Consider the following 15,194-nt stretch of genomic DNA (forward strand, 5'->3'; position numbering starts at 1 on the left):
AATATTTTATTTAGTTTTTTTAACTATAATTAATATTTTATTTTCAAAGCAATTTAATCATTTTACAACCCATTTATTTTCTCAAACCAATATTTGAAGGTGACAATCAAACATCTAGTGTCTACTTGAGAAGAGCACCAGCATCCACCACCAAGTCATGCCCGGTTATTAACTCAGAATCTAGCGACGCCAGAAACACCACCGCATCAGCAATATGCTTCGCTTTCAGCGCCACCCCTTTCAAGCTAGTGAGTGGTTCAAAGACCTGCTCCGCCTCCTCTGCCTCCATCCCGAGGTAACGACAGAGTAACGGGGTTCCCACAGCGGCCGGCGACACGCTGTTTACTCTAATCCCATGCACTCCGAGCTGTTTGCTAGCCGATCTCACCAACCCGACCACCGCGTGCTTCGACATGTGGTAATCGGTGAGACTGTCGCCACCGGATCTGGCGCAGGTGCTCGCCGTACAAACGATACTTCCTCTGATGTTCAGTTCCACCATGGCACGAGCGGCGTGTTTCACGCAGGCGGCCATGCCGCGCACGTTGATGGCGAAGAGGCGATCGAGCGCCGCCAAGTCCAGTTCGACGACGGTTTGAGGCGAGTTGCTAAACGTCCCGGCGTTACTGAACATGATGTCGAGCCGCCCGTGGTTCTGGACCGTCGTCTGGACTAAATTCTTCACTTGATCTTCGTCGGTAACATCACAGTGCATGTATGTGCACTTATGGGAACCGATGGATTCGACTACTTTTTGGCCTAGTTCATCTTGGATGTCCGCGATCACGATCATACGGGCACCATGGATGGCGAACTGACGGGCGGTCGCTTCTCCGATTCCACTTGCTCCGCCGGTGATTATGGCTACTTTTCCTTCGAGCTTCTTGGACATTGCAGCCTCTGACAATAAAGATAAAAGCAAAGCACCAGTAGATGCTTCATTATAAACTAATGAAACTTTGGGTTTTAGATAAAATAATAGTCTAATCTGATTTTTAAATCGCTGCCATAATTGACTGACATAAATAATATGGCTAATATAAAAATCATCCCAGTGCTTCACAATATTCTACTTAAAATAAATTGAATATTTGAAATCTTTTATCGATATAATATAATATATAAAAAAGTTTCGACTCTTAATGCTTTTATCACTTTACAATATATATATATATGGAGTCAAATTTTGAATCGAGTCGAACTTACATAAATTCGATCAAATTAAGTGGCATGTATAATATTCAGACTAAATTCATGCAGGTTAAAATCTCGAGCCATGTTATCTTTTAAATTGATTTACTTTTTATTTTTAACATGACATCTAAAATGTTAATCTTGAATGTTGAAGAGTCAAAGGACGATCCATTTTTTAATTGGATCTCATTTACTAGCCAATTTTACAACTTGACAATTACATATAAAGGAATCAGAATAAAAAAACAGTAACATATATATATATATAGCAAAGATTCGAAACATTTTTATAATGTCACATTTGTCGAAGACAGCTCCACACTACATTCTGCACAAAAATAGTAAAATGAAACAAAACGAAGTCGATCACCAAGCATGACATGGAAAAAAGATGTATATATACCTACATTCCCTTCACATTCTACCAACAACTAACCTATGTCACTCGGACTAGAAGGCGAGTGTTACGAATTCGATGAAGATACACCAGGTTCAGGGAATCGTACTCTCGCACTCGTATCTGAATATGCATCGAAAATGATCGCTTTAGAAGAATAAGAAGAAATGAATAATCCGGGTAACATGGCACCTGACACTGATTAATGTACACTTCATGCACCAGCAAAACAAAACAAAACAAAACAAAACAAAACAGACAAAGCTCGGTGTTAAACTCGAACCTAAATGCCATCTCGTGACGCAACTGGTTTGGTAAGTTTCGGATATAGGTAGTTTATCTACAGCAAATGGTGGGAGGGAATTGTCAAGCGGGAACAAGCATAACAAAGTCGACCGATCCCGTTACCTCAAACAGCAACAGCTTGGCCGGTAACCGCATCGTGGAGCTGCAAGGAACCATCTTCCATCAAGTTAAGACTCAAGCTCTTGAATCTCTCTCTTGAATACTGCCTTGACGCCTTTCTCCAATCGGTGCCCGCTTTCATCATGGCCACAAATTCGTCATAACAGATTCTCCCGTCCTGAATAATCAAAGGTTGGCAAAGAAAAGAAAAAGGGGTAACTGTTGAATTATGGAACAAGTTCAAAGTTATGAAAGAAAATATATGATGAAAGGGCACTTGGTAGTTTTAGTTACAATTAGCAATCCTCAGTCCCCCAAAGGCATTGGAGTTTTAACCTTTTTTCAGCAGAAACTACTTTGACAAACTTCGAAAACCATAATCACTTAGATTTTGTGTTATATGGACTCGAGGATGAGCGTCAGATAACGGTATATGTCCAACACGAGTATGCTTACATTTGGGAGATCATGCCCCATACTAACATCCAAATATGTGTAATGTTGAAAATGAATATTTCAAAGAAAATGAAATCTCGGATATTTATAGAGTAAAACCTTGTCAGTGTCGACTTCACGCATGATGTCGTTCAGTGCATCAACATCAGTTTCACCAGATTCATTGGCTAATGCGTCGTGTAACTCGTCCAGTTCAATATATCCACTCCCATCTTTGTCAAAGAACATGAATGCTCTGCGGAAATGCTCATCATTCTCCATCTTCTGCAAGTGAATTGTCACTGCTACAAATTCTCCATAGTCCAACACTCCATTTCCATCAACATCAGCCTGATATCAACACAAAGGAAACATAAGTCAACATTCGAGTCCTTGGAAGACAAGTGAAATTATGAGGGAAAAAAGTAACAATGATGCTAAATTTTGATATTTCAGTTAATTAAGCAGACAAAAGAAAGGGATCATACCACTTCCATTAACATCCTGATCTCTGGTTCAGCCAACTGCGAACCAACCTTCCGAAGACCGGCCTTTAGCTCCTCGTACGAAACTTTCCCATCATTGTCCGTATCCATCAATGTGAACATATCTTTGATTACTTCAACCTCTTCTACCGATAAGTGCTCTGCAATTACCTGCAGCATTTACATAAACTGAATCACCTGCAGGAACTTGCGAACTGCACAATGGTCTTGGATCTTTAAGAGACAATCGCATAATCTGCCTAAAAACGCTTACCCTTAAAGCCTTCTTCTTAAATTTATTCATCATCGAAAACTGCTTGAGCCTGGCTCTCACAATATCTCCCAATGGAACATTCGGAGCTTTCTTTGCATTTTGCAACCAGGGATGTTCTGTGCCCGAAAGAAGGGTCAAGGATGGATGAGATCAAAAAGCAAAAAAATCAACATAGCTACTTAAAAACGTCGAAAACAAGATCCTGCAGGAACATCAAAGTATATATTGCATGCTAAAATAAATGGTTTCTTCTGATTAGAAGTCTTAAAAGCTTAAATATTTCTGTGACAGAAAGCATCTCAGCATTTGACCACACAAAGTTGCAAATAATGTTAAGTCATTATCAGATGCCAAATGCTATAAACCCGACCGCTCCACAGCATAAAGTTAGCTCGATGCTTGAATGCATTATGGCAGGGATCTGAACTTTCAAGATCATCGTGACCTCACTGTCTTTAACAATAATTCATAATGTTCAGGCAGCAAGTACTATGGGTCCTCCAATGCTATCAAAAGCTAAAAATGCAAACTGCCTGTCCTTGATACTAACGGAAAATTCAACACGATAAGAACTGCCGGAGAACCTACCGAGCACCTGTTGAGCAGTCAACCTTTTCTTCGGATCGGGTTCTAACATCTGCCTAACAAGGCTCTTAGCACTGTCTGAAACTTGAGACCAAGGTTCCCTCTTAAAATCAATGACCCCTCTCAAAATCGCAAGAGCAACGCCCTGTTCGGTCTCTGAAAATATATAGATTTAAATGCTACATGTTCATGAGAGTGTTTGGAACTGTACAAGCATGTAAAAGGACAGAATCAAGAAAAAAGGTATACCTGCCCAAAAGGGAGGAACCCCACATAACAAAATGTAAAGGATCACACCAGCACTCCACACATCAACCTCTGGTCCATAGTCTCGTTTCAAAACTTCAGGGGCCATATAATATGGACTCCCCATAATCTCGGTAAACTTCTCCCCTGAAAAATTAATCCAATTTTCCAAATATCAATCCTGCAATCAAGCTGAAATCCATGAATAAATCTCACTATAAAGGTAATCAAAGTTCAAAAACTCAACAATCAGCTGTTGAACAAACATCTAACGAGCATAATACGAAATCCAGTCAAATCAAACAATCCCAGAGAGAATTCTGCTCTTCGAAAAAGTGTCGTAAACAGGAAAAAAAAACCAAAAACCCACACAAAAATCATCTAAATTTTGGGTTGTAATTCAAAATTTATCAAAAACCCGTATAAAACCTCAAAAAAGGAAATGAATAAATTCATCAACATACCAGGCTTAAAGAACACGGATAAGCCAAAATCGATCACTTTTAGAGGCGAGTGTTCTTTCTTGTTAGCAAACAAAAAATTCTCAGGCTTCAAATCTCTATGCATAACGCCATTCTCGTGGCACATCTTAACCACCTCAGCTATCGTCTTCGCTACGTTCGCCGCCGCGCGTTCCGTGTAATGCCCTCTCGCCACTATCCTGTCGAACAGTTCCCCACCCTCACAAAGCTCCATAACCAAATGAACGTTTTCGTTGTCCTCGTACGTCGCTTTCAGTTTCACGATATTCGGGTGTTCCGGCAGAGTCGACATTATGGCAACCTCGCGCCGGACGTCTTCGATGTCGACGGCTGTCCGGAGTTTCTTCTTGGAGATTGACTTGCACGCAAGGGCTTCGTGCGTTTCCCTGTCCGAGCAGAGGTAAGTAATCCCAAACTCACCTCGCCCCAGCTCGCGCCCGAGGACGTACTTGTCGAAAATTCGAGTTCGGTGACTCAGTGGGATCACATCTTTTAGAACTCGGATCGGATCCGGCGAGGCGACTCTGTCTGAGAACGGGTTTGTTTTCCTTTCCCGGTGTTTTTTCTTTCCCTTCTGGTTCTGGTCCGATCGATTCGGTTTACTTTCTGGACTGTCGTCCGGTCTTAAGCATGCGTTACAATTTCCCATAATCAGAAAGAATTATAAGAATAGCTGAAACTAAATCGCCGCCGTTGCGGGGTTGGTGGGCGGAGGGCGGCGGAGGAAGAAAGAAAATAAACGAAAAGTAGAAAACGCGGGGTGACTGGTTACTCGAGAAAATCTGGTGGGTTTTGAAAATTTCCTCGTTGCATGAATATGATTATTATTTTATTAGTAATATATTTTTTTTAACAAAAATGATTTCTTTTTATTTTGAATTAATCAAAAGGGATCCGATCTATCAATCGATTAATCTAGATCGGTACTACGTAATCGAGAACGACCCTCCTAACTCAGTTTGTTCCATTCGCAAACGTCATGATTCGAACTCCTAACATTACTTAAGGGACCTAGTGTCTCATCTCACTAAAACAACTGGTTGTTGTTAACAAAATTTATTTCTTTAAGGAAAAATAAAATTATTTGTTTATTACCTTAAAAATGATTATTTATTTTTTAATATGATTATATTTTCTTAATTTGATTAGTGAGGGGTGTGAAGGGAAATGAGTTCATTGTAACACACACTCCAAAATTATGATACTTATTCTAAAGTAGTATGTAAACTTTTGAACATGTTAATTTCATCAAAAACTATGATTTATTATAAAGAAATCCTCAATTCTTTTTTGAAGATTACAAGTTTAAAATTGTATGAAAATTTAAAATTGTTAGAGTGTGACCTCTCTCAATTTATTTATGCTTTTTTATTAAGATAAAGGCGATTACAAAATAATATTTATTTTAAATACTTTTAATTATTCGATAATGAACGATCTATCACCCTTATTATAATTGTAGGTGCTTGAACTCTATACTTAAAAAATAATAACTATTTTTTAGCCACCGATATAAATTGTTTCATGCAATTTATCCCTGATTTGCAATATGATAATAGTTAATTGTATACACCAACAACTAGTTGGTTTAGTGGGATGAGGTACTAAATCTCTTAAGTAATGTCAGAGGTTCGAATTATAACGATTGTGAATGAAGCAAATTGGGTTAAGAGGGTAGTCGTTGCCTTTGTTGTTGTTGTTATCTTAACTATTATTATTAAATTAATATTAATGGGCATTAGGTAATACAACTTTTTTTAGAGGATGCTTAAGTATTTGGTTTGGTTGCAACTTACACTTACTATGAGGAGTTGTTCAAAATATTCGACTCCAATATTTTTATTTTATTCTACATTTTTATTTCATTATGGGTTGGTTGCTTAAATATTTATAGCCATAAAAATTTTGTTACAAAAAAAATGAATTAATTTTGGAATTTTAGATTTAATTTTATAAAAACATTTAATTAGCACAATAAATATAATGTTCTCGAAGATGTGAAAATCAATTCACTTTAATTGGTAAATTATATAATTTAATAAAAAAATATAATTATCTATAGTTAAATTATTAATCGATTAATTTGAATAAAATAATTTATAAATTCATTATAGAGGTCAAGGACGGAGCCATGTATATGATGTGTGGGGTCATGGTCTTAAAATATTTTAGGTCCAATTATGTTTGGGTTATAGGGTATTATTTTATTAAGTATATCGACTATTAAAAGTTACAAAATAGTCATATGACTATAGATTATTGCTTTTGTTGAGTCTCTCGACTATTAAAAGTTACAAAACGGTCATCCGACTATTTATTATGTTTCAACTCGTCCTTTTTCGTTAAAAATTTGACAGTATTCCGAGTTAAGCATTAATATGATCATTGTGATATGATAAAATCTAATCACATAATCTCAAACGACTATCATATTTCAGTCATCATGTTCACATCTAACTTAGACAATCGTCAATTTATAACGAAAAATAACGAGTTTGAAACATAATAAATAGTCAGGTGATCAATTTATAACTTTTAATAGTCTAAGGACTTAACAAAACAACATTCTATAGTTGAAGTATCATTTTATAACTTTTAATAATCAAGAGACTTAATAAAACAATAGTTTATAGTTAGAGGACCTTTTTTTAGGTTATCTTAGTTTTATAGCCAAATAAATTAAACATCGACCCCTCCTAATTTTTATATCTAATTACTTTATAAGCCCTCTTGGCTGTGAAGCTAGGTAAACTAAGTCTCAGCTCCTTAATTTTCAGGTCAAAATTTTCTTTAGGTCCTTATTAGTTTTAAACGTAGACAAATTAATTAGTCGGTGTATTCCAATTTAGTCGATTTTAATCCTTATATTTTTAAAATTTTAAAATTTCACCGTGACTGAAAATAATACAAGAATGGGACAATATGACTAAACAAGGGGGAGGCCGGTCATGGGCATTTGGAGTGGAAAAATTAGGTGGAGACGTGGTCAAGATGAGGAATGAATATCCTAATCAACCAACGTCCTTAATTAATACCACTTCTAGAAGTGTATACAGTTCAAGTAAAGTTCGGTTCGATTCAAATAACTATCATTCTTAAATTTGTGAATCAATCCGTCCAAACACCACAATTCGGGTCGATTTTTTTTAGGTTTTTATGCTCATCCCTAACCACATATACCAAATAAGAGGTTGAAAGTCTTGATTCCAACCCATCAAAGTCAACGCAAATTATTGGACCACCTTGCCAACGAAAAAGCAAATCAAATTTGACAAACGTTCAGACAAATATGTATGTGGGTTACCTAAGTTAAAGGCTTTCCTTCTTGCCTTATCTCTACTTTAATTTTACCCTAAATCAAGCAAGGTTGATGTTGAGTTAATGTGATCCTCCCTTCCACTTTACCATATTCAGTGGCGGATCCATCAAGGATCCAGAGTAAGCGGACTTACCCTGAAATCTGAATTTTCTTTAGATAATTATATATTTTAATAGTTGTGTCCACCTTGAAAATTTTATGTGAATAATATATGTGTGTAATCATCCTGAAAAATATTTATGTATCCGTCAATGACCATATATTTATATTAAAAAAAGGTATATCTAATAGGGCCAAGAGTAATTTTACCCTTGTATTAACTTCTGATTTCATAAATTTTAGATTTAAAACATAATTTCATCATTTTAAGGGACAAAATGCAGTTTTTCCATTACTAATATAAAAGTTTATAATTTCTTGAGGGACTTCAATATGATTTTACCTTTTTAGGACCCCGGTTATGTTTCTGCTCCCGGTCTTTGTATTCTTTGTAAATGTGAAATTTAGTTTCTCTATTTCGTTAATGCATTAGGAATCGGTAAAATGGTAACATATCCCTCAAATTCTTCTTAACCTTGATTTTTAACCTTTATATTTATGAATTATTATATTTTAAGAAATAATTATCGATATATGATTTATTAATCGATTAATTCAATTCGAGTATTACAAAGACGAGCCAACTATCCCAATTTAGTTTACTTCATTCACAAATACTGAATTTAAGAAATCGATAAAACATAATGTTGGTAAAATTGATGAATGCATCATCATATATTATTAAGTTTAATCTCATAAAGTAATGAATGAAACCTTATTTAAAGAATTTGATAAAATTTCATTAGAGCAACTAGTTATTGACAAAATGAATGAATACATTATTATATATTATTAAGTTCAATCTCACAAACCAACGATCAAGCATCTCGGGTAGTTATACCTTACGACAGCTTAAACTAAGGTTAAAGAACGACTAGAAATGGTTACGACCGAAAATGTTATAAAAATTATAACATTTTCAGTTGAGCACAGCCTAAAATATTAATTTTTTAATATATTTTTTGAACAGAAAAATATTATATAGAAAGTAAGATTTTCGGTTGTCAACTGAAAATATTTCAAATAAATTTTTCAATTGAAAAATGTTAAAAAAATATAACATTTTAAGTTACACCCAACTTAAAGTATTATAATTTTTATAATATTTTCGATCATATTTTTATATCTTCAAATTAAATTATCTTTCTTTAGATTCTCTCCAGAGTTCCCTTAAATGCGGGGAGACACTTTATAGTCCGTCATGAATAATCAGTAAACCCCAAAAAATAAAGACAAAATGACAGAGATGACTTCCATCATTATGTTGGGAAAAAAAGGAAAAATACCCTTTTTCACTGCCCTTTTACATTACTCAACGTCATGGTGCATTATAATTGATGTTTTAAATTAAAGCAGAATAATAATTCTATAAGAAAATTACACACAAGCTTAAAATATGTTTAAATTTACAAATATAATAAAATATGGAAAAATTTAAATTTATATTTCAAATAAAATTAAACTTCAACCAACATAAATATTTTGTTATGATATGAAATGATTATACGATATTATCTATTTAAGATATTTATTAGTCACTAACAACATACATCATGCAGACACGATTGCTCAAACACAACAACAAAATCCTATTTTCATATACAATGAGGTAAAGAGGAGGTAGGGTAGTAGGCTGCCCTCAACGACAGTTAGAGAGCAGCTTTCGTAGAAGACTTCCGGCAGTCAAATAATTAAAAATAAATATAAAATACAATGCATGTATAAATAAATAAATAAATAAATACATAGTTGAACAAACTTCATATGCAGTCTTCATATGCGCATCTATAATATGAAGTAATCCCTGCAAACAAATCCCTGCGTAAAAATCTCTGCATATAGACAGAAAACGTAAGTCCCAACTAAATTTAAAAAGAAGAAACATGAAGAGAATGATACATAGTAGTCAGCGATAGCAAGCTACGAGAAGGTATAAAGTCAAATGGGTTAAAATCTAAACTAAGGCAACACTACTCCGCTACCCTAGTTCAAAGCCTTCATAGATTACAATGACATAACCATATAAAAAGTAGAAGTCATGAAAATTACTACAAATGCATTAAAAAAGAAGACAGATATGCTACATCCTATGGTTGTGGCCCACACTACTCGGCTACCATGGTATTAAGTCTCCATACTATCCTGTCAAAGGTCATGTCCTCGGTAAGGGCTAAATCCTTCAAATCAGATCTCAAGCAGTCTACCCATTTCCTCATTGGTCGTCCTCTCTTTCTGGCACCGTCGGCTGTAATCGACTCTACCCTCCTGACCTCATCCGACGGTTATCGCCTAAGGACATGCCCAAACCACCATAGTCTTTCCTCCCTCATTTTTTCGGATACAGACACCAACCCCAAGGACATCCTAATTGCAGAGTTTGGTGTCATGTCCCACAGAGTCCTACCGCAGACCCATCGAAGCATTCTCATTTATGCGGCCTCTATCCTCCTTACGTGATCCTTCTTGATTGCCCAACATTATGATCCATACAGCAGCGCTATTCTTATTGACATGCTATAAAATTTTCCCTTAAGTTTTAGAGGCACCTTCTTGTCACACAAAACTCCAGTAGTAGCCCTCCACTTTAGCCATCCTGCCTTTATACGGTGTATAACGTCATCGTCTACACCCCATCTTTATGTATCATAGACCCTAGGTACTTGAAACAATCATTTGAGGGGAGAACGTGTCATTTTATGCAAACTTCTACATCTTCATCGTTTTGGTTCCCACTGATGTCGTCCATAATCAAGGCGAAGATGTAAGGGCTAAGAGCCGACCCCTGGTGGAGTTCGATTTCCACCGGGAATGCCTCGATGTCGCCAACTGTAATCCTGACGTATATAGTAGATCTACAGTACATATCACGAATCGCCCGGATATAAGCAGTTTGGATTCATCTCGTTTCCAAGGTCTTCCAGATCATATCACGGGGTACGCTATCATACGTTTTCTAAAGGTCAATGAACGCCATGTGAAGATCTCTATTTTTTCCCCTATATTTCTCCATAAGCCGTCGAAGTAGATAAATCGCCTCCGTAGTAGACCTGCCTGGCATAAAGCCAAATTGGTTTTTCGAAACCCTAGTAACATGTCTCAATCTAGCCTCTATCACCCTTTCCCATAGCTTCATGGTATGACTGAGTAGTTTAATACCTTTGCAGTTACCACAACGTTGGGGATCTTCTTTATTCTTATAGATTGGTATCACCATCGACTCTCTCCACTCCTTTGGCATCTTGGCAGTCTCTAAAATAATATTAAAGATATTGGTCGACCACTTAACTCCCTCTTCTCCTAAGGTCAACCACACAGAGATAGGAATTTGATATGGACTGACAGCTTTGTCCCTCCCCATCTTTCTAAGGGCCATTTTGACTTCCTCAATCTCAATCCTACTTGTAGGACAGTCATTGGTCGTAGTATGATGGTCGACTGACCTATCAACGTTACTATCTCTACAGGGAGAGGCACCGTTATTAAATAAGCCAAAGAAGTCTCCCCCATGAACACCGTCATACCCGTCGATTTCACCCATCTTCGTTCCTACTACCAAAACCGAAACCCCCCATGAACACCTTCATAACCGTTGATTTCACTACATATATGGATATTGAAGTCTCCCCTATGAAAACTCTTTGGTCCTCCAGAATGCTCCTAAGTACATCATCTAACGAATCCTAGAAGCAACGTTTTCCCCCTCCCCTAGGCCAACGTGTGGGGCGTACACTGAAAGGACATTCACTACTTCCACTTCTATAATAACCTTAATCATCATGATCCTATCACGGTATCTTCAAACTTCAACTACATTTTCCTTGAGCCTAGAGGATACCAAGATACCCACCCCATTTCTAGCGTTATCTACGCCTGAATACCACAACTTGTACCCGTTACACTCTCTGGCGCGAGCCCCTTTCCACCTAGTCTCTTGAATATATGCAAAATCTATTTTCTATTACTTAGTACATCGGTCAGCTCCAACAGCCTAGCATTTAATGTGCCTACATTCAACGTACAAACTCTAAGTCTAGTCTCCTTGACACCACTCTGTCGAGCCCACCCCCTATACGACCTATGAGATCTAAAAGAAGGACATGACCTCAAGTAATTATCTATAGCCGAAACTATGAGGAACTATGAAAATATAATAATATTGATTTTATTATTTTGTGGGGGTAAATATTTATGAATATATTTAATTGCTAAAAGCCTAGTGTTAAAAGGGGAGAAAAAAGAATAATATTGATTGTTAATTTATAAAATACGATTGCTCAAACACAAGTCGTCTAAAAAGAACAATATTATCTTTATCACTAAAGATACTCATTGGATACTCAAAAAATATGTTAATATCATATAATAATTCGAAATCAACTTCACGTGTCGTATGTAAATAATTTATTTATGACTTCAAGTTTACACCCTAACATAAAATATTGCGTCCGTCTCTGTTGACAACTTACATCGAACGATTGGATTGAAAAAAGATGAGAATTTCTTGGACGAAATACATACTAACAGTGAAATTCAAAATTTATTTTGTGTTCAATTTAATCTTCACTTTCATTAATATTTAAAATATAAAAATGAAAAATAAATCAATAATGAATCAAAGAAATATAAAAATAAGAAGAAAAAAATAGAACAAACGAATTTATAAATGAATTGATAAACGAACTTATGAATGAGCCACAAATAAGTTTTTAAGCAATACAAGATATATGGGTTGTGTTGTCCATATTTCTCAGAGATACGGTGCTTATTTTTTAGAATTAATTACATTATATGCTTTTAAATTATGACTTTTATTTTAAATTAATTTTTAAATTTTTAAATATTTTAGTTTCATCTCAAAATTATGATTTTTATTCTAAATTAGTTCTTAAACTTTTGAAAATTTTAATTTTATCCTTAAACTATGAATATTATTTTAAATTAGTCCTTAAACCTTTGAATCTTTCAATTTTATCCTCAAATTCATCCAAATATGTAATCAATTTCAACAATAGTTTAACCTAAATTTTATTTTATTTTTTGAAAAATGTAATAATATAACTTAGTCAAATGATTTTATTAACAAAGGATGTGATTAGTATATACGTATAATTTAAGATTAAATTGAGGTGTTTAAAAAGTTAAGGGACTAATTTAAAATGAATATCATAGTTTAGGGATGAAAATGAAGTGTTAAAAGTTTGAGGACTGATTTAAAACAATAGTCATAATTTTAATATAAAAATAAAATATTTAAAAGTTTAGAGATAATTTTAAAACGAGGGTGGTAGAATGGGAACGCGTGATGTAGTTAACTATTTTTTAGGTTAATTTGTAAAGTAATTATAGCCTGTGAAACACGTGGCTAATGAACGCAGCGAGTAGGCTATGCGAGTTGTACCGGCAATTAACAAAAGTATAGCATTTACGAACTCTGAAATCCTGCTTGTGCTCCAAGAAACATTTAACACTACAACTATTTATTTGTAGAGTACAAGAAAAGGTCAATCGATTTAAACTCTCTTTTATTTTTTGTTATGGGCCTCAATAAATAATTGTTAGCGTGGATACATATATATAATTTTTATAAAAAATAAGTATAATTAAATTTTTAAAATCAACATATTACTAAACTATGTAATTATCTAAAAAAAATCAAATTTACGAATTCGTGCCAACTACTTTCGAATCTCTGATGGATCCACCACCGTTGATGAAGAGAATCTTCTATACACTGTACCGATGTTGATAGGAATTTATATTAAATAATTATAAATGAGATTTCTTGGCCAACCGTGGGCGACTGGTTCAATAAAAATATTATATATGTTTACGTTGAATGAGTCTTTTAGACAAAATAAACTAATTGAATTGAAAAACGTGAACAACTTTGTTAGGATTAGGCGCTGTAAATGAGATGAGACAGATCGTGAGTTACTTTAGATTGATTCGATCAAGGATTGATAAATACTCGGATCGAATGGACTCGAGTTCGAGCTCAACTCGAGTTCTTAACGTGCCGAAACGAGCTATTCGATATTCGGCTCGAAAAGCTCATGAGTAGCTCGAAAATATAATATATTAAGATTTTATTTTTTTAGAAATAAATTATTAATAATATTAATATTTATGTATTGATTTTTTTTTTTAAAATATAGTAAGATTTTTTGTATTTAAAGTTCATGTTCGAGTTTGAGGCTTTAATCGAGTTAAGTTTAAGATTTTTTTTTTTTCATTTCGAGCCTTTTCGAGCTGATCACGAGCTTCAATTTAGGATTTCGAGTTCGAGTCGAGCTTGAAAATCTTAAGCTCGCGAGTTTTCGAGCCGAGTCGAGCTTCATTTCAAAGTTTTCGAGTCGAGCTCAACTCGGCTCGTTTACACCCTTAGTTAGGACTTTAATATTGTTCAACTTTAAATATAATTTAGACATATATGATTATTGAATATAAAAATATTTGATAAAAGCTTATGAATTAAATTAGAGATTTTAAAGTTTATATTAAAAATTTGAGTTGATTGTATCATGCATCCCCAGACTATGGTTATTATTTTAAATTGGTCCCTAAATTTTTAAATATTCCAATTTCATAATTAAACTATGACTATCATTCTAAATTGGTACTCAAACTTTTGAGCATTTGAGTCTCATCCCCAAACTATATCCTTCATTCTAAATTGGTCTCCAAATATTTTCAACATTTCAATTTTACCCCAAATTATATGTATATACTAATCACATTCCATGTTAATAAAATCGTTAGGTCAATTTATATTATTATATGTTTGAAAAAAATAAAGTTTAGGTTAACTTATGGTTAAAATTAGTTACATATTTGGATGAATTCGAGATGAATTTTGAAGATTTAAAATTAGTTACATACTTACATAGTCTGAGTATGAAATTGGAATGTTCGAAAGTTTAAAGACTACTTCAGACTGAGTATCATAGTTTGAGAGTGAAATTAGAATTTTCAAAAGTTTAAGGATCAATTTAAAATGAGAGTAGTAGTTTGGAGACATATACTATAATTAACTCTAAAAATTTAAAGAGTATAAATTATAAATTTTAGATTTCAAAGTATGCAAAATTAAACTAATACATAAAATATTAAAATTATTTGAAAATTTAAAATTTTTATGAGCATCCTAACATCTCCTTGATCAATTTTATATTATGTTAATAATTTAATATTTGTTACTGAAGAATATATGGACATCTTTTGGATTCCTAAACTTATAGTTTAAATTTATTTAAATATATTATACTATTAAGAC

At 34.3% G+C, this 15,194-nt stretch overlaps 2 protein-coding genes across 2 annotated transcripts; both read right to left on the bottom strand.

Moving 5' to 3' along the window:
* Positions 1 to 74: 74 nt before the first annotated feature.
* On the bottom strand, positions 75 to 926 carry LOC120132553 ((-)-isopiperitenol/(-)-carveol dehydrogenase, mitochondrial-like). Its single transcript, XM_039149294.1, has one exon. The coding sequence runs from the start codon at positions 890 to 892 to the stop codon at positions 122 to 124; it is 771 nt and encodes a 256-aa protein (XP_039005225.1). The 5' UTR covers positions 893 to 926; the 3' UTR covers positions 75 to 121.
* Positions 927 to 1,985: 1,059 nt separating this feature from the next.
* On the bottom strand, positions 1,986 to 5,152 carry LOC120132503 (calcium-dependent protein kinase 10-like). The gene is made up of 7 exons (XM_039149243.1): positions 4,486 to 5,152; positions 4,025 to 4,168; positions 3,779 to 3,931; positions 3,191 to 3,306; positions 2,920 to 3,087; positions 2,552 to 2,782; positions 1,986 to 2,174 (listed from the first exon to the last, which is right to left on the bottom strand). The coding sequence occupies exons 1-7, from the start codon at positions 5,150 to 5,152 to the stop codon at positions 2,001 to 2,003; spliced, it is 1,653 nt and encodes a 550-aa protein (XP_039005174.1). The 3' UTR covers positions 1,986 to 2,000.
* Between the last annotated feature and the right edge of the window lie 10,042 nt (positions 5,153 to 15,194).

This window comes from Hibiscus syriacus, unplaced genomic scaffold (genome assembly GCF_006381635.1).
Source record: "Hibiscus syriacus cultivar Baekdansim isolate YM2019G1 unplaced genomic scaffold, ASM638163v2 tig00110569_pilon, whole genome shotgun sequence".
NCBI lineage: Eukaryota > Viridiplantae > Streptophyta > Magnoliopsida > Malvales > Malvaceae > Hibiscus > Hibiscus syriacus.